The 18,553-nt window shown below is 37.6% G+C and overlaps 1 protein-coding gene and 1 long non-coding RNA gene across 5 annotated transcripts in view; one reads left to right on the top strand and one right to left on the bottom strand.

Moving 5' to 3' along the window:
* LOC5571295 overlaps positions 1 to 15,753 on the bottom strand; it is a 53,210-nt gene extending 37,457 nt beyond the window's left edge. Inside the window, exons 1-5 of one of the 4 annotated variants that reach the window (XM_021840155.1) lie at positions 15,458 to 15,561; positions 15,333 to 15,403; positions 15,109 to 15,190; positions 4,161 to 4,181; positions 2,510 to 4,063 (exon numbers count right to left, since the gene is read on the bottom strand). In XM_021840155.1, coding sequence (XP_021695847.1) covers positions 3,729 to 4,063; positions 4,161 to 4,181; positions 15,109 to 15,190; positions 15,333 to 15,362 — 468 coding nt within the window. In that variant the 5' untranslated portion in view covers positions 15,363 to 15,403; positions 15,458 to 15,561 and the 3' untranslated portion in view covers positions 2,510 to 3,728. Of the gene's footprint in view, positions 1 to 2,509; positions 4,064 to 4,160; positions 4,182 to 15,108; positions 15,191 to 15,332 lie in introns of those variants that run through there. The other 3 variants (XM_001653548.2, XR_002499422.1, XR_002499421.1) reach the window with 3 other exon arrangements.
* Positions 15,754 to 17,047: 1,294 nt separating this feature from the next.
* Positions 17,048 to 18,549, top strand: LOC110675371. Its single transcript, XR_002499420.1, has 3 exons — positions 17,048 to 17,153; positions 17,243 to 18,185; positions 18,250 to 18,549. It is a non-coding gene; the product is annotated as an uncharacterized LOC110675371 (long non-coding RNA).
* The last annotated feature ends 4 nt before the right edge of the window (positions 18,550 to 18,553 follow it).

Below are 18,553 nucleotides of genomic sequence, written 5' to 3'. Positions count from 1 at the left end.
AGCCGACTGACATCACTCAAACTGGAAATATTTATACAAAGGTTTTTCCAGCCGAATTGTTCAGCAAATCTTCTTTTAAGCCTTGCGAGCCGACTTGAACGACACTGAACCAGTTGAACGGCGTCTGTTTCTACTACTTCTACATTGTTTCTGAGTCTAGTCAGATCGAAATTCCACCTCGGGGTATCACTTGTAGTCTTCACAGATCGCAGAGGACATGCTTCTTCAAAAGCTTCCATAATGTAGGATGTTGTAGTATCAACGGCGTCATCCAAATCACTTGGATTTAAAATGGACGGAAAGTATCCATGAACTTTGATCGCAACTAATTCACTCTACGTTGAAGTTCCCAGTTTGTTGACAGGATATTCCTAAAACGTAAAGTCTGCGAAGTTAGTGCGAAGATGTAGTGATGATCAGATAATGATTCCTCATATGATACATGCCAATTCGTCAACTCGTGACTGATTCTGTTGGAGCAGAACATAATGTCTAATCCTTTTTCTCTAACAGATACCATGAAGGTTGAGCAAGTGCCTATAATAAGTATTCCCAGTTCTGTATTACATCAGAAAAGACCTTCTCAAATTGATGTCTGAGCTGCTCCAGATGATGTGATGATCATTAGCTTCACTGCCCACAATCAGCAGAAGGAATTTCCAAACAACGTTGGAATCAAATATCGACCATTCCATGCGAAAAGACCATAAAAGTCCTACAAACTCTCTTAGGACAGATTTCGTCGCCATTACTGGTAAAAAACGCTTCTTAATCACCACTTAACTTAAAAAATATATAACTGCACCTTCAATTCTATTGAATACATTCAGCCATTCTTCCTCACTCATTCGCAGACAGGGCTCCCAAGTTCGGGTGGACACGTGTTCCCCTAATTAAGAGATACACCTAACAAACACGGCTTCTATGGCTACGACGTCGAAGCGTAGCCATGCAACTAAGCGCGAATTCGACGACAGAGGATCCACTAGGAATCCATTCGCGCACCACGCCATCTCGAAAATCCTACTGAGGAATACGCATGGCGCAAGAAGACGCGCGCGTTTGCCTCCAGTAGCGAGTGCGCCACGTGTCCGTCCGGCGGGGTTAGCCCTGTTTTAAAACCCAACCGCCCCAGCCTGAAAACCGCATTCCGGGTTTCAGCCATCACTCCTTCCCGAACCGCGTCGATACCAATGAAATGATCTCCCGTCGCATGACGCAACAGCTATCGGAGTTCCTTCGGATTCGAATAAGTTAGACCCGTCGTCGTCGTCGTCGGATAGCACAGTCAGCATTGGAGGAGGCTTTAGCGAGTAGTAGTTGTTCTAGGGGAGGAAAAGCGAACCTGGTAAGAACCAATAGGGAAGGTCACGTTAAATTGGCGCTAGGCTACTAAATCTATAGTTTTTTAGGACGTTGTTGTGTGCCCACAGTTTCGCTGTCTGTATCCGTCTCTCTCTTTCTCTCTGTCGATGTGAATGTCATCAATAAGATGGCTCATAATTATCAAATTACAAAAATCTTAAGTTACAGTACAGCCCGATAATTTGTTCATTTGGACCCCCAGAAGCTACTAGGAAAATTTAAGTTGGATCCGTCAACTCTGAGGGTTCCAGAAATTCTCCATCAGTGATTATTTGGGTTTATTCTACGACTGGCGTGAGGAGACAATTGTCGGTCTCGTATAGCGAGGTGACAATTCTCGACTCGAGTTAAGTGACTCTCCATTTGATTTACACGGCGAGTCACTTCACTCGAGTCGAGAATTGTCACCTCGCTATACGAGACCGACAATTGTCACTTCACGCCAGTCGTAGAATAAACCCAACTATAGGATTTGCTGTTCAGGATTTTCACAAGGATTTCTCCAATAATGTCTTAAGAATGTCCCTCACAATTTTCTGGGTAATTTATTTGAGAACTTCTGTGGAGAATTTCTCAAAGAATTTTCAATTAACTTTATGAAGTGTTCATAGGATGAATATCTAAAGTAACTTCTAAGGTACCCTTAGAGAAATTCTTGGTTGAAATCTTTGAAATACTGAATGATAATTCTAAAGGAAATCCCCAGGAATCAGTGGAGACATCTCTGAAGAAATTATTGCTCGAGTTCTTGGGAAAGTCCTGAACGGAAATCTTGGACCAACTCCTAGCGAAATCAATTGAAAAATCACTGGATGAGCTCCATGATTTTTCTCAGAAATTTTCAAAAGAAGCTTCCTGAAGAAATTCATGGTGAAGACTGAAAAAAAATCTGGGGTTATTCTTTAATAAATCCAGTTTGAATTCTTGAAGGTATCGTGAATTTTATGTCATGTAGGAATTCAAAAAAATGAATTCTCTTGGGCAACTTCCTGCTTTAGCATGTTCAAATTCCTAATATCTTGAAAAAAAATTCGTAGAATCGTTTTTAGAGTAGACGGATTTAGCTCAAATTTTCACAGTGCTTCTGGGGATCCAAAAGAACAAGTTTTTGGGATGTAACTTAAGATTTCTACGGTTTGATCTCCTCACATAAAAATGAGCCACCTTTACCGTCAAACGTCCGTTTTTTGTCATTTCCACACAGACTTTACTTCTAGATAGGAAGCGCGAACGATAGAAGAGAAGAAGCATGGCGTTTCAACGATCAGGATTCAGTTACTTTTGCACCACCTTAATCGTGCACGTGCTTGTGTAGTGTATAGACCACCGTGTATCGCGCGTAGAGTAAGCGTAGAGGAAACCCATTCGCCGTCGGATGAATTAAGAAGGAGCAGGAGGGAGGGGAAGGGACAAGTGCAATTTCTGTTTGTTTTACTAAGAGCTTATGTTGCACACTGAACGAAATCCCCACGCGTTTTCCGATTGGTTCCTCAACAATTCGATCAACCGTATAAAATCAAAAACATGTTGCTAGTTTTAAGTTATTCCCTAAGTTAAAGCCTAAAAGCTGAAAGACTTTGTTAAACAATATTGTATCTTCCTATGTTAGTGTTTACTTTTATGCTTGTGTGTAAAAAAAACATGTGATTTAGTTTATATCTTTAACCATTTATATAGGATCCGTCAATCAATGGCACAACGTTACTGTCATCGTTTTCGTTTGTCATATCATCCCGCGTGGTGCTTTGCTTTACCTTTAGAACAACCCGAAAACAAGTAAAATTTTAGCAAACACAATATAAAGCAGAAGAAAGCACTTTTGAAAAACACAAGCTGTTCAATTCCACAAGTAGTAAAATTCATCTGCAAGTGCATTGTATAAATGGAACGACACATTATAGAAACTACAGCATACAACCGAACTAGAGACAGCATCAGTCTTCTTGCATCATCCGTTTTTGTACACATATGTTTCAAACATTAACATTAAATTACCGGTTTATAGCTTTTCGTTGAGGGCAAAGCGAAGCAAGACGGCGACGAAAAGCAGTAAAAAATGGGTGTAGAAAAAGAGGTTTAAAAATGATAAATTCTAGTCAAAAAAAGATGAAAAACATTAACCTAATAAATACTGAAAAAAAAAAAACAGAGAAAACCAGAAAATAACATACATAGAGGCATGGAGACATTTAAAAGAAGAAAGAATCGCTAAGAATCAATAACTATACAAGAAAAGGAATCGAGGAAAACAGATACAAGAAAATATATTAATACCGCTTATTCTGTAATTAAAGAAAAAAAAACAATGATCAAAATCACAAGGGCGGTGATACATCTACAAGAACAAGTTTCCGAAAGCCATGCTACAAATCATCCGTTCTATTGACTTTGAACCTCTGTTTGGACAGCTTGTTCTTCGACGGAGGTTTATCTTCCATCGGTTTGATCGTGTTGGTCATTTTGTACAGCAGCACCGACGAGCTGGGATCACAGAATGCAATGATAATGGTACGATTATCGGTCGTTGTGGGGTCGGTTAGCTCTGCTTGGTACCGGTCAATGTCACCCATGGTCACATCGTCGAACGTTGGCACCGGGATGTAGATGTCTGCGGGGGAATCTTGCTCCTTGCGTGCCGTGAGGTAGACGATGTCCAGATGCTTCGCGTAATGGTACTGGACGTCCCAGAGGTGTCGTTCTGATTGGGTGATCGAAGAGGAGGTCGGTATTATTATCACTGTGTGATGCTATGCAGCCTCCGGTTGAAGGTCATTCGTCAACATGGGGTAGATCACCTTTGGAATCATTCAATCTATCTAAAACAATGAAACAGTGTTTCTCAGTGCTACAAAAACAGTGCTACCTTTTTCGACCCTTGTTTGGACCCGTGCGTTCGATTTTTCGTTGGACCGTTAGCGAAAGCTAGCGGTGGTATTTCTTCTTGGACAACAGCTTGGGAAAATATACCTCTCAGAAGGTCACTCCTTCTTTCGTTCATTCACTGAACATAGTTGCAACCAAAAGGAAGGGTGAACCTCTGAATTTACAACTTCCTTCCAAAAAAGAGGGTTTTAAAATTATCACAAGAATAGTGAAGTACGGACGTTTCTCCGGAATGCAAGCTTCCTTCAAGTGTGAAATGGTTAATATTTAAAATGGTATCGAAATTAGCAATCAGTTCGATACTTTAGACAAATTTCTTTCTTTAATTCATGTTCTTTAATTCCTGTGAGCAAACAAAGAGTGCCGCCTATCGTGTTCAGTTGTTCCGAATTTGGAGGATTTAGGCAAGATCACACTACTAGGGGAATCAAGGTTTCCTTCAAAATCGTAAAGAAAGCAAACTGTCGCGTTTTGCCGGAAACTTCTAAAGAACTTCTTCTCAAACTTCTTGAAGAGAAGAAGCACCTTTTTTTGCTTATGACGGCGAAACTGAACGTTTGTTCAAAGTCGTCTTGAAGGGTCTCTCAAGTGACTGTAAGTCACCTGAAGAGATCAAAAATAGAATAAATAATTTGCTTGTATTTTCCCCAGTCCACGTAATCACTATGAAAAAGAAAACCCAATCTGGCATTCTTCGGAAAGGGCTTTCTCAAGAATATGAACTAAATACACTTTAACAAAAGTGATCTGAATAATATTAAAGCTTTAGAAAAGTAAGACTTATGTTCGATGTCCGTGTGACGTGACGTTCCGGAAATTTGCAGGAAACTTCCAGAACCCCACTCAGTATCGTCGGTATTAAAAGTGGGGTCATGGAACAAAACATTGCCGCATGGATGCTGAATTCATGATTTGCGGAGGTTCTTCTCACACTAAGGACGTCTGTCCTGTGAAGGAAGATACCAACATGTTTTTATGCGCAAATTGCTGGGGCGAACGAATCATTGAGGCTCGTAAAAGGAAGATGATGTACCGTTTTTCCTATTTGGAATTCCACAGACAAAATCTCCAACAGTTCTCATTTTATAGTTTTCGATCGCTTGCTTAATAATCATACCCATCAGGTAAACTATTTTTATGTTCATTCACAAGGTAATTTTGTTCCGTCGGGTAACCGTTCAAATCTTTTAAATTTGAATGGAAATAGCCAGGGTTTCCTATGCCAATGCTGTCGCTGGTAACTTCAGTTCCTCCCTACGGGTAAGCGTTCGAATTGTTCAAATCATAAGAAAATACCCATGCTTATATCGCCGTAGGTAACTTCTATTCCGCCGTTTTATCAACGAAAAATCTCAACGTAAAATCAACAGAAAATGTCCCTACTTCTGGTAACATGTCTATGAGGGATCCTGAAGTTTTTTTTTTTATTTTATGTTTTTAATCCTGAAACGTCAAATGAAAGTTGATACGAAAAAGATATATTAGGTGACCTGTTGTAGTAGACATGGCTGTCTTATATTTTTTCATATATATTCTTTCTATCAAGCGACAAGAAACTGTAACTTTTTCATCGCTAACCCAATTGATTAACTTTTGCGTTTGTATATTGTGAACAAAAAAAGATTCACAAACGGTAAGATAGAATCAACCATTTTGAATAGATTAACCCAATACATGATAGTTTCACGTGCTTTTCTATCTATTACATATTTTAGCTCAAGTTATATGGGATTCAAAACACGATTTATGGTGGTAAGCTCCATCGAAGTTAATACGCCAATCGCGTATTATCTTCGATTTTACTATAGTAATATCGAGGATAATACGCGATTGGCGTATTAACTTCGATGGAGCTTACCACCATTAGTGTTTGAACTTGATTAAGCTTGTGGCTAAATAAAGAGAAACTTTATGTAATGTAGCATACTTAATTTTATAAATAAGTTTTCCGTGTGTCATCAAATGACAGCTCTGAAAATGTAGTTCATATAACTTGTATATGCGTACTCACACACATGAGCATAGACAACCATAAAAGGTGATCTGAAAATAGAGAGCCCAGTTCAGTCTGGTTTCAACTTATAACAAGTAAAGATCATTTACACCGAAAGTGCCCCATTCCTCAAACTCAACAACTGACGGCGAGGCTGGTACGGAAACCACTGGAGTTCCAGGAGATCATCGAGAAGACGATTAGGAATCCAGCGGATTCAGCAGTAAACCAACCGGAAGACGTACAGTCGTTTGATCCTGCAAGAAAATTCTGGTCATCTGGATTCGGCCATTGTGAGGTCTGAAATTCATTTTGGTATTGTAATATTGTGAACATTACGCAGCGTTACGTTTGAGGTGATTTGGTTCGGTGCAGCAGATCAAAGCAAGGACATCCGGAGTGTGTATTTCGTGGGCGGCACAAGACACGTATACGCAACACGTCGGCAAAGGTCGATAAACCACAAAACCACACAGGAATTTCATTGGTGAGTCGCTGTTTTTTTTTTCCTATAACCGTTTTGCGACAAATTTTGTTTTTCCTTTTATGATTTTCTGGCTGATTTTTGGCTAAATTTTACCCTTTTCAATCATTTACAATAGCCTTTATTGAAAATTCTTTGCACACAATAGAATACCTAATTCAATTGTGTTTCAAACAATAGCCCTTACAATCCTGATAAATTATGGCGCAATCTGCCCTTGCAACCAACATTGAGCCTTACAGAAAAGGTGCGGGTTTCACAGAATGGGCTGAAAGGCTAGAATATCTGTTTTTGATAAACTCCGTTCAGGAGGAACATAAAAAGGCGTACTTGGCTACTTTAGGTGGCCCTGTAGTCTATTCGGAATTGAAACTTTTATACCCCAATACTGACTTGAACAACATTGCGTACAATGACATGATTTCAAAATTGAAAGCTCGATTCGATAAGGTTGCACCGGATATTATTCAGCGCCAAAACAACAAAAAGACGAATCGGTGGAAGATTTTGTCCTGGCTGTCAAATTACAGGCTGAGTTTTGTACTTTTGGCGATTATAAGTCTATTGCCATTAGGGATCGCATTATTGCTGGAATACGGGATAAAGCTCTCCAGCAGCGACTCCTTAATGAGGAAAATTTGACGCTTTCGTTAGCAGAAAAAATTATTGCCACCTGGGAAGTTGCTGGAGCTAATAGTAGGGGTTTAGCAGACCGAGTAACTGACAATACTGGGGTGGAAAGGGTAGATGCAATTGCATCGACTAGCAAATTTAATGGAAATCCACGCACTACATTGAAGAAGCTATTAGCTACACTGGATTTGGCGAGGACTGCAAACAGCGATCACAATGAGGGACACGATAAAGGACCGGTGAAATCAAGGTTGGGATATAGACCCAACTCTATAGGCAGACAGACGAACAATGGTGAACAAATGGGACCATACTATCCCAGGATGCGAGGCGACTGGAAGAGCAACAGGGAAAGGCAGAGAGGGCAATATGCAGATTTTGTGTGTGATTTCTGCGGAATCAAAGGCCACATCAAGCGCAAGTGTTTCAAGCTGAAAAATATGAAAAGGGACGCCGTTAATTTTGTGGACCAAGGATCAGGACATGACAAGGACGATAGTTTGGAACGGCTGTTCAACAGACTGAAGGCAGACGATTCCGGAAGTGAGGATGATTGGGATGCAGGTGATTTTGAATGCATGAATGTGACGTCTACTAAAAACAATCCCTGTTTATTAGAGTTATTGGTGGAAGGCAAAAATTTGCAAATGGAGGTAGATTGCGGTGCCTCGGTGTCGGTAATTGGCAAAAAAGAATATTGGAAAATGTTTAAAAAACCAGTAAAGCAATGCAACAGAAAGCTGATAGTTGTGAACGGAGATAGACTCAAAATTGAGGGAGAAGCAAGTCTTTTGGTCGAATTTAAAGGGAAAGTGGAGAATCTAAAAATATTGGTACTAAATAGTGACTATAATTTCATCCCATTGATGGGGAGAACTTGGTTGGATGTGTTTTTCCCAGATTGGAGGAATTTTTTCACGAACTCAGATAGCATTAACAAGTTGTTAGTAGGAAACAGTGATACAATAGTAAATGAAATCAAACAAAAATTTTCTAGAGTTTGAGAAAGATTTTTCTCTGCCGATTGTTGGTTATGAAGCAGAATTAGTGTTCAAAAGTGACGTGCTTATTTTTAAAAAGGCTTACAATGTCCCTTATCGTTTAAAAGATAAGGTAATAGAATATTTAGATAAACTTGAAAGGCAAAACGTAATTACACCTATTAAAATAAGCGAATGGGCTTCACCTGTGGTAATCGTTATGAAGAAGAATAATGACATACGTCTGGTTATTGATTGCAAGGTATCAATTAACAAAGTGATTATACCAAATACATATCCTTTACCCACAGCACAAGATTTGTTTGCGGGTTTAGCTGGATGCAAATTTTTTTGTGCTTTGGATTTAGAAGGGGCATATACGCAGTTAATGTTGACTGAACGATCAAGATTCATGGTTATTAACACTATTAAGGGACTCTATGTATATAACCGATTACCACAGGGAGCTTCATCAAGTGCTTCAATCTTTCAACAAATTATGGACCAGGTACTTCAAGGCATCGATTTCGTTTACTGTTATTTAGATGATGTGCTCATAGCTGGGAAAAATTTTGAAGAATGCAAGGAAAGATTGCTAATTGTTTTGGAGAGACTTTCTCAAGCTAACATAAAAGTAAATTGGGACAAATGCCGTTTTTTCGTTACAGAACTTGAATATTTGGGACACATTATCAGTGACAGGGGTTTATTGCCATGTCCCGATAAAACTTTAACTATACAGAAGGCAAAAGCTCCCAAAAATGAAACCGAATTGAAATCTTACCTGGGTCTCATAAATTACTATAATAAATTTATCCCTCGTTTATCAATAAAGCTATATCATTTGTACAATTTATTAAAGAACAAGGTGAAATTTATCTGGGATGTTCGGTGTGAGGAGGCTTTTAAAGAAAGTAAAAATTCACTTGTCAATGCAAAATTTCTGGAATTTTATGATCCCAAGAAACCTTTAGTAGTAGTGTCAGACGCTTCAAGCTACGGCTTGGGAGGAGTAATTTCTCATATTATTGACGGAGTCGAAAAGCCAATAAGTTTTACATCGTTTTCATTAAACTCAGTGCAGCGCAAATACCCTATATTGCACCTTGAAGCTTTAGCTTTAGTGAGTACCGTAAAGAAATTCCACAAGTATTTGTATGGACAGAAATTTCAAGTTTTTACAGACCATAAACCATTAGTAGGAATATTTGGAAAGGAAGGAAGAAATTCCATTTATGTGACACGCTTGCAACGATTTGTATTAGAGTTATCTATTTATGAGTTTGACATTCAATATAGACCCTCATCCCGAATGGGAAACGCAGATTTCTGCTCTAGATTCCCGTTGGATCAATTAGTCCCAGAAAATTTGGATACGGAGGGTGTTAACAATTTAAATTTTGGAAAAGAATTGCCTATTGATTATAAAACAATTGCTAAATGGTCCAAACAAGATGAGTTTTTGCAACAAATTGTTTCTTATCTACAGAATGGCTGGCCTGAAAGATTAGAGAGGCGTTATGTCGACATTTTTGCAAATCATCATGATTTGGAAATTATTGAAGACTGTTTGTTATATCAGGACAGGGTGGTGATTCCACAAATTATGCAAAATAAAGTGTTGGATCTGCTGCATGCCAATCACGCTGGTATTGTAAAAATGAAACAGCTTGCAAGGCGTTATGTCTATTGGTTTGGTATAAATAGTGATATAGTTTGTACCTTCTTGTGATATTTGTAGCAGTATGACAATTCTACCAAAGCCAAAACTGTTATCCAAATGGATCCCTACCACTAAGCCATTTAGCATTTTGATTTTTTTTTTCTATTTTGAGCATCATGTTTTTTTTTACTAATAGTTGACAGTTACTCTAAATGGTTAGAAATTGAATGGATGAAGAATGGTACTGATGCAAGAAAGGTAATTAATAAGTTAGTCGTATTTTTTGCGAGATTTGGTTTACCAGATATGTTGGTATCTGATAGGGGTCCACCGTTTAATTCTAATGCTTTCATTTCCTTTTTGGAGAGACAGGGCATTAAAGTTTTGAAAAGTCCACCTTACCATCCATCTAGCAATGGCCAGGCCAAAAGATTCGTGAGAACGGTCAAGGAAGTAATGAAAAAGTTTTTGATGCATAGAACTGTGATGGGTTTGGAGTTGGAGAATCAAATAAGCTTATTTTTAATAACGTATAGAAATCATTGCCTAACAAAAGAAGGAAATTGTCCATCAGAACAAATATTTTCGTACGCACCAAAAACGTTGATTGACCTAGTCCACCCAAAGAAACATTTTAAACAAAATTTGCAAGAAATATTGCCGCATGAAGATACTAACATCTCTAAACGGAATGGAGATGTCCATACGGGATTAAATGATCCACTGTGCAATCTGACGGCTGGAGAAGAGTTGTGGTACAAAAACCACAAACCTCATGTCAAGGCAAGATGGATTAAGGCCAGTTTCATTAAATGGCATTCTCAAAATACATTGCAGGTGCCAATTGGAAGCGTACCAATAATGGCCCACCGCAGCCAAGTGCGTAGATGTAACGAGAGTGACAACAATATGCCGAATGCTGTGGTCTTACTGCGGCGTTGTGATGAAGATGTGCAAAGGGATCAGTCTACCACTGGAGCAGAGGCGAGGGTCGAGGAACCTCCAGTTGACACCTGCAATCCAACCAAGCGTAAAAGAAAGCGCGATGAATTGGACCACAGTGTTTCTCTAAGAAGGTCAATGAGGCCTAAAAAGGCGAAGAAAGATAGTATTTATGTTTACAATTGATTATATAGGTGAATTTGATATTTCCATTGTATTATTGTACTTCAACCTTGAACTCAAAATCTTTTCGAATATCTCGATTAATTAATATTTTTCATAACAATGAATTCGGAATTTTGTATTATACTTTAGACTAAGCTGTCGGTAAAAACCGAAACTCGATCATCCGAAGGGGTGAGGAGTTGTAGCATACTTAATTTTATAAATAAGTTTTCCGTGTGTCATCAAATGACAGCTCTGAAAATGTAGTTCATATAACTTGTATATGCGTACTCACACACATGAGCATAGACAACCATAAAAGGTGATCTGAAAATAGAGAGCCCAGTTCAGTCTGGTTTCAACTTACAACAAGTAAAGATCATTTCGACTTCGCCCTTACACCGAAAGTGCCCCATTCCTCAAACTCAACATGTAAAAATATACATTAATAGACAATTAAAAAGAACGAATCTGTGTATGTTAAGACTACGGTACTTTTGTGTTATGATCCGTATCTTGTACATTATTTTATGTTGAAACCATACCATTTTTTTAACTTAGTTTGAACAGACCTAAACACAGAAAGAACTATAATTTAGAATAATTAGATATAGAGATATTTGAGATTCAATTTTCATATAATCAATGCTGAATTATTCAAAACTTGAATTACAGAGGGATTTATTGTTTCCAGCAGAGTTATGGTATCCAAAGTTACCGTTTCTTATATATGCTATAATCACAAAGTGTGACAGTACGTGTAGAAGGTATTGGAAAAAGCGTGACACAGGGGGGAGGGGGGGTGGTGGTCTAAAAATCTCAAAAAACGATGGACGTCATATTTGAATCGTCCCTAACGGTATCTTTATGAGTAATGTAGAGAGCAGTTTAAACATAGAGATGCCAGAAGAATCTTAAATATTTCATAGAGCTGAAGTAATTGAGTAGGAGCATACAAAATGAAGCCATTCGAAAGTAAAACAATCAGTAGATTGCCCCGTAGAAAACATAATTGTAAAACCGATTTTTACGGATACCTAACCTTTTCCTTAACTATTATGTACGGAGATGAACTAGCCATAGGGCTATAAATCTTCTGAATAATGATAATAATGATTATTATTATTATTATGTATGAATTGAAAGCGTTGAACAAATCGCAATTGCTTTGACAAATATTGAAGTTGTGTAATGCGTATCTATCCTGTTATTGTAAAATCATTCAAAGAAGTTCTCTAACAGTGACTGAATATTTTGCAAAATGCACAACGAGAAACATCAAAATGTGGAACTTTTAGTCTCGGACCACATGGAGTGTTTGCTGGTAAAATTGAGAAAAACACTAATTAAACTTTAACACTTCACTTCACTTTTGCTAAAGAAAAACGAAAATACTAAAAATATGTGGTGGCCGTGTCGTCAGGCAGTGATCAAATCGCGTCATGGGATGTGGGTTCGAGTCCTGCGTCAGCCACAGGAACTTTTCGTAACGACCGTTTCACTGCTGTGCCATTGGAGCATGCTTGTCCGTTGTTTAGTGTTAAGTTAAAGCTAAATTTGAATTTAATTGAATTACTTTTTATTGAAGAGATTTTCTGCCGTGGGCAGGTTCATCCCCAAGATGGCAGCTAAATGGCTGAAGACGGTGTCCGTGTCTTTTTTTAATAATCGCTAATAAGGCGAGCAAATAACTTTAAACTCTAATATGTTGCTTATCTTGACAGATAGGCATATTTCGTCTGCGACTTACAGACTTCTTCAGAGTCGAGTGCTCTAATAATCCCTCCATAAATATAAAAAAGTGTAGGTAGTGGTAATAAAGTGTTTGAGGGGCCCAAATAGTCGTAGCGGTAAACGCGCAGCTATTCAGCAAGACCAAGCTGAGGGTCGTGGGTTCGAATCCCACCGGTCGAGGATCTTTCCGGGTTGGAAATTTTCTCGACTTCCCAGGGCATAGAGTATCTTCGTACCTGCCACACGATATACGCATGCAAAAATGGTCATTGGCATAGTAAGCTCTCAGTTAATAACTGTGGAAGTGCTCATAAGAACACTAAGGGGTCTATTTTGTAATTCGAGCTAATTCACGTGACTCGTCTGTAGTCATTGTCGATCAAAGTAAGCATGCATATTTCAGATGTCACCCGTCGACTCCCATAGAAATCCAGTCACTTAGAGTGACAACTGTCGATAAACTCGAGTGATAGAGCCAAGTCGAGCATAATTTTTGGTCGACAGTGACTCCAGTCGAGTCGTTTTTGATCGACTCGACTTATAAAATAAGGCCCTAAGCTGAGAAGTAGGCTCTGTCCCAGTGAGGACGTAACGCCAGAAAAGAAGAAGATAGTGGTAAAATTGGTTGCCTACAGCGTGATGGTCATGAAACTGTTTTACGCCGATAGCATGAGAAAAAAAACTCAATGTAGTATATGCTATTCGTTATCATTATTATTGTCTTTATTAACGAGGCTTTCAGCCCGTGGCTGGTTCACCTCGACAATGCTATTCGTGGCTTACACGATAATACTTAGTGTATTATAATGATAACAGTTACCATGTAAACAACAAATGCAATTACATGAATGATAAATTTTAAATGTACAACTTCAATCAAACTTGAGACTTTTTTTTCTTCAGTACTGTTTCAAATGTACCTTTTTACTGTATTTTCGACTTTTTTTCACATCGAAGTTGGCTCCTGTCAGAGTAGGCTGCAGCATGTATTTCCTCGATTGTTTGTTTTATGTAAGTCCATGTAGGGTAAGTGTTCCCTTAGTTGTGGGTGTTGCTATAGTTGCGGTAGTACCATTTTCTCTGTTTTTATTACACTATTCACAGAACCGACACTGCCAATCGACGTATTAGCTTATTGATTCACGGAATAGCTGAAAATACCGTTCAAATTGCTTTAAAACTGATGAAATACCACTAAAATTGTCAAAACTTTTCTTACTTGTACCAATAGTTGCGGTAAAGTGTTCCTATAATGGAGGATCCCATAAGAAAACAAGGGATACCGCAACTATAGGAACACAAATTAAAAATTTACCTCAACTAAAGGAACAGTGTACCAATAGTGGAGGTATTATTTTTCACTGACATGCCATGGATTACTGCGATGAAATCATTTTTCTCATTAAGTCAATGCTCGTTACTTTCCGTTACAGCATTAACATGTACATTAATTGCGCTTTTTGAATTTAGGCGGTTAAATGAAGTTCAACCGTGCTTAATACCTTCACTATTGGTACATCTACCCTATTTAAGGATATTTTACTTTAAAATGTTAGATCAGAACACTGAGAAAACTGATACAAATTTCACCTTAAAGACAATTTTCATAAAAAAAAAAGTTGTTCGGGAACTCTCGGTGGATTCTTTTCGAGGAAAATGTCAAACGATAGCGAAAACCCCATATTTTCAAATGGTGAAGCATTTAGCGATGCCAATTTTTCATGATAAACTTTTGCCATATACACGCCGTGGCTTTAACGCATTCATGAAAAAAATCCGTTAAAGACTTATTTTTAAACGCAATGACATCGTCGAGGGAAAATCGTTATATCGACTTTTCGGATTTGTTTCTTTCTCTGGTTCTCGCTTAGTTTTCCCTTTGACGGCCAAACTAGGATCATCACCATTTGTGGCTTGTGGTCCGTTCAATATGTCCAATAAATGCTCTTGCCGAGCTCTGCTGAATTTATATGAATACTCAACAATGATACTTGAGGTGATACAGTTTGGAATCAACTTCTAAGATTCCACTGAAACTTCAAAGGCACAAATCTCGCGAAGAAAGCATCCAACAACAGTGAACTTTTTATTTTGGTTTTGTGCACTAGCAGAAAGCTTAAAATAAGAAGATCAGAAACGTTTGCCAACTATTTCTCTAGTTCAGTGCCTTTGAAAACGTGAGTAGGGGCACAAGTCGGCCATTGTGGCGGCCATCTTTAGATTCCGAGATGTTTCACCTTAAGAAGTTCCTTAAAGTAATACTTACTCTCGCAAAGATGGATATAAAGCCGGTAGGCTGCAGAGCATCGTGTCTCATCGCTGCAGCCGAGCTGGCGAAATTCTTTGAGCTGAAAAGATGTAAACATGATATTAATTATCTCACTTTTGAGTGTTTCGTTACGTAGTTTATTTTGCATGGAATGTAAACAAATTTGAGCAACTTCAAAAACTTGAAAATTTAATTTTATAATGTAAATTAATCATATTTACTATATTGAATATTGGACTTATTCCTGCCATGGTATGTAATTATGTCTGAAACATTAGAAATATTCATAAAACTATAATTAATTTAAATATATGTTCAGGTCATAATATTTTGATTTGGGTTTTACTGTGACGTCTTGTTCGCACTCTCAGAATATTCGTCTCGGAGTTTGGGTCAATAATTCGTAGGTGTCGATTGTATTAACATTACTATACATACGGAGATCAAAATAATAATATGTGCGCGAGATTTAGACTTTTGAGGCTATAATTTTGATTTTTTTATTTTTTTCTATATATTTAAAAATCTGTGAGAGATTATAACACCCTACGTAGAAATTTACGAGACACAGTTGTTAGGGTCGTTAGCCATTACAAGCGTTTCAAACGTTACTAAAGCCATCAATCTTGCACACAATGTTTTATTCAATTTTCCAATAGGGATGTGTGATGGAATTTCAAAAAATAAATTAATACTCTAATTGTGATCAATAATAATTGTTTTTTATCGATTTTGACCAAACGTTAAGGGCAATTCAATTGGTTCAAAAGGAAAATAATTGTCATAGTTTTACAAATTTTATAAGCCAGTTTTTTCGATAAAAGTCAAAGCAATGCTCATGAAAATCTATCATTGCTTTGCACTTGTTATCTGGAAAGCAGTGAATTAATTTTCGCAAGGATTTCTTGAAATTTGAACAAAAAAATGTTTTTTTCTTAGTTTTTGATGATTGAATTATGGTTTCTTGCGAAGTTCACCGAACATTCTATTTAATGAAAATTATTTTTCACGATATTTTAAATATCAAAATCTTTAGAACATTTATATATCAAAATCTTCAGAAAGCAGGCAAGATAATTTTACTGATGGACAATAAGATTGATAAGAAAGAGTTTATTAAACTATGCAATAAATTTTTCAAAAGACTTCATCGCTAGTCCACGGAGGATACGGACGAAGGATGAAATTTTACGTATGTATAGTGGTTATCACGCCCAATGGTATGGGTGCCCTAGTGTAGATGTAGTTGTGAACCTTAGAGGAAAACAAAATGCACTCAGTCTCGAAAAACACCCAGAAACCGGGTGTATATTTTTCAAATTGGGTAATATTTCCATATGCATTTTGATGAGTTCGGAATGCGTGTGCAAGTTTCTTTGAGGAAAACAAAAACAAACTGTGACGAGTGTATGCTAGTCTCACGGAGAAAACGAAGTACTCAAAAATAAGTTTTTTTAACTCAAAATTAAGTAATGACGGTCGAACTCAAGAAATGGGTGATTTGCATTCTGTCTAATACGTACATTAAACCCAACTTTTGAGTAATTCGACGAATACCCAAACTTGAGTAAAAAAATACTTATTCAAATTATTGCGCTTTTAACATACAATTATAGTATTTGAACTTGCGTACTTTATGTGCTAAACTAGTTACGAAATCGCTCGAATTGTCCCTTAACGTATTTTATTGTCATAAAAACGCAGTCTAAATAACTAGACACATAAATATGTTAATCGATCATTTATTTCCAAACACTTAAAAAACAAAAAGTTGAGTAAAAACAACTCAACATGTGGTATTTGAGCTGCGTACTACCCGTTGAGTAGTTTTAACTCAATTTTGGATGAAAAAATGTGACAGCCATATTGAAACGTCATTCCAGACTAGTCGTCGGTAATCGTCAAGATTAGTTATTGTGTTTATATTTTTCTGAAAAATCAATTATTTGTTGATGAAGTTTTATTTAGTAAACTTTTGTTAAAGCTTCGCTACTATTTGTTAAACTGGCCAGCCAATATTCCGGAATCCGGATTTACTGAAGGTAAGTAATATTATGTTTGATCTATTCCCTACCGAGCAGATCAGTATGCAGAAAAGTATAATATAAAATGGTCCCTTTCTTATTTTCAGGAATTCAGAATCTGATATCGTTAAATTAGTTTTGGTGTACGATTACCGAAGTCGAAAAGTGTCTGATTCCGATAAACTTAGTGCCCTGCTCTCGATGACTACCACTCTATTCGAACTGCTGATGGCCGTTCCCGCCAGCAACCGTTCACGATTCCCGGAACTGTTACCGACGAACAATTTCTGAAAGTGAAAAGCTGATGGTAGCTGTACCCAATATGTGTCATTTGTTGCCTGCCCACTGCTCGCTGTTCCTGCCATTCCAGTTATCCTGTGCAACCATCAAGGTAGTTGCTGCAAGTATTCTCTCCCGGTCCGAATTGTTCCTGCCACCCACGCCGTTGGTTGAAATAAACGAAATGATGAATCAAAGAAATGATTGTATCATTGAAGTTGAGTTCAGTTTATTTTCAATGATCACAAAAACACAGCTTGTTCATATTGCATTTCTGACTAATGTTTTAGGTTGCATTTTGATCCGATTAAAAATACCTATTTTTGAGTTTTAACATCCGAGGTGACATTAGGTAAAAATCACCCACTGAGATAATTTTGTACGATAACCCAAATTTGAGTACTAGGCTATTTACTCAAATTTGGGGTAACTCACGAAAGTGCCAAGTTGGGTAGAAAGAACTCGAATTTGAGTACTTCGTTCTCTCCGTATACGTGTGTTCAAATGTCACTAAGCTCTATAACAGCAATGTAAATATGTGCTGTACAATGTAACGGTTGTAACGGGTGGAAATTTTGACGTACAGCTTGCTGTAGAGCCGCTCTTTTCTATTTTAATTACCTATGGGACAATAATGGGTAGCATTCACAATTATTCGGTTATATAGCTACCCATATCGATTTATTTGTAGTATAAAAGGAACATCCTGGACCACAAGAGCTATTATTTTTGTCTTCATCGATCGGACGAAGCAGAATCTAAATCATTGAGGTAATTTATTTAGGTTTCTAAATTGTTGTTTAGGCTAAACATAATTGTATCTTTGCTTTCATAGTGTCTACCGGGGAGCCACCGCTTCGGGCTTGCAGATGGCAATTCGTATGTCTAATTTTGTAGAAATGTATCTGCATTTGTTCCATGGATTCTTCGAGCGCAACATTCTACGGGCAAAAGAGGGATCAGCACAATTAGATCCTAATTTGTAATGAGTTCCCCTTTCAAAATGGCTGAACCAACTGAACACTGTGTAATTGAAATGTCTTTTTGTACAAGTTGAAAAAATATAAAATTTTAATCAAATACCTACTATTTACCGAGAAACGTTTGTAATAAAATGAGATCTTTGTGAACCCTACCTA

Source organism: Aedes aegypti, chromosome 2, assembly GCF_002204515.2.
Source record: "Aedes aegypti strain LVP_AGWG chromosome 2, AaegL5.0 Primary Assembly, whole genome shotgun sequence".
NCBI classification, from domain to species: domain Eukaryota; kingdom Metazoa; phylum Arthropoda; class Insecta; order Diptera; family Culicidae; genus Aedes; species Aedes aegypti.
The sequence above is the reverse complement of the archived record's forward strand: the minus strand, read 5'-3'. Positions and strand labels throughout refer to the sequence as shown.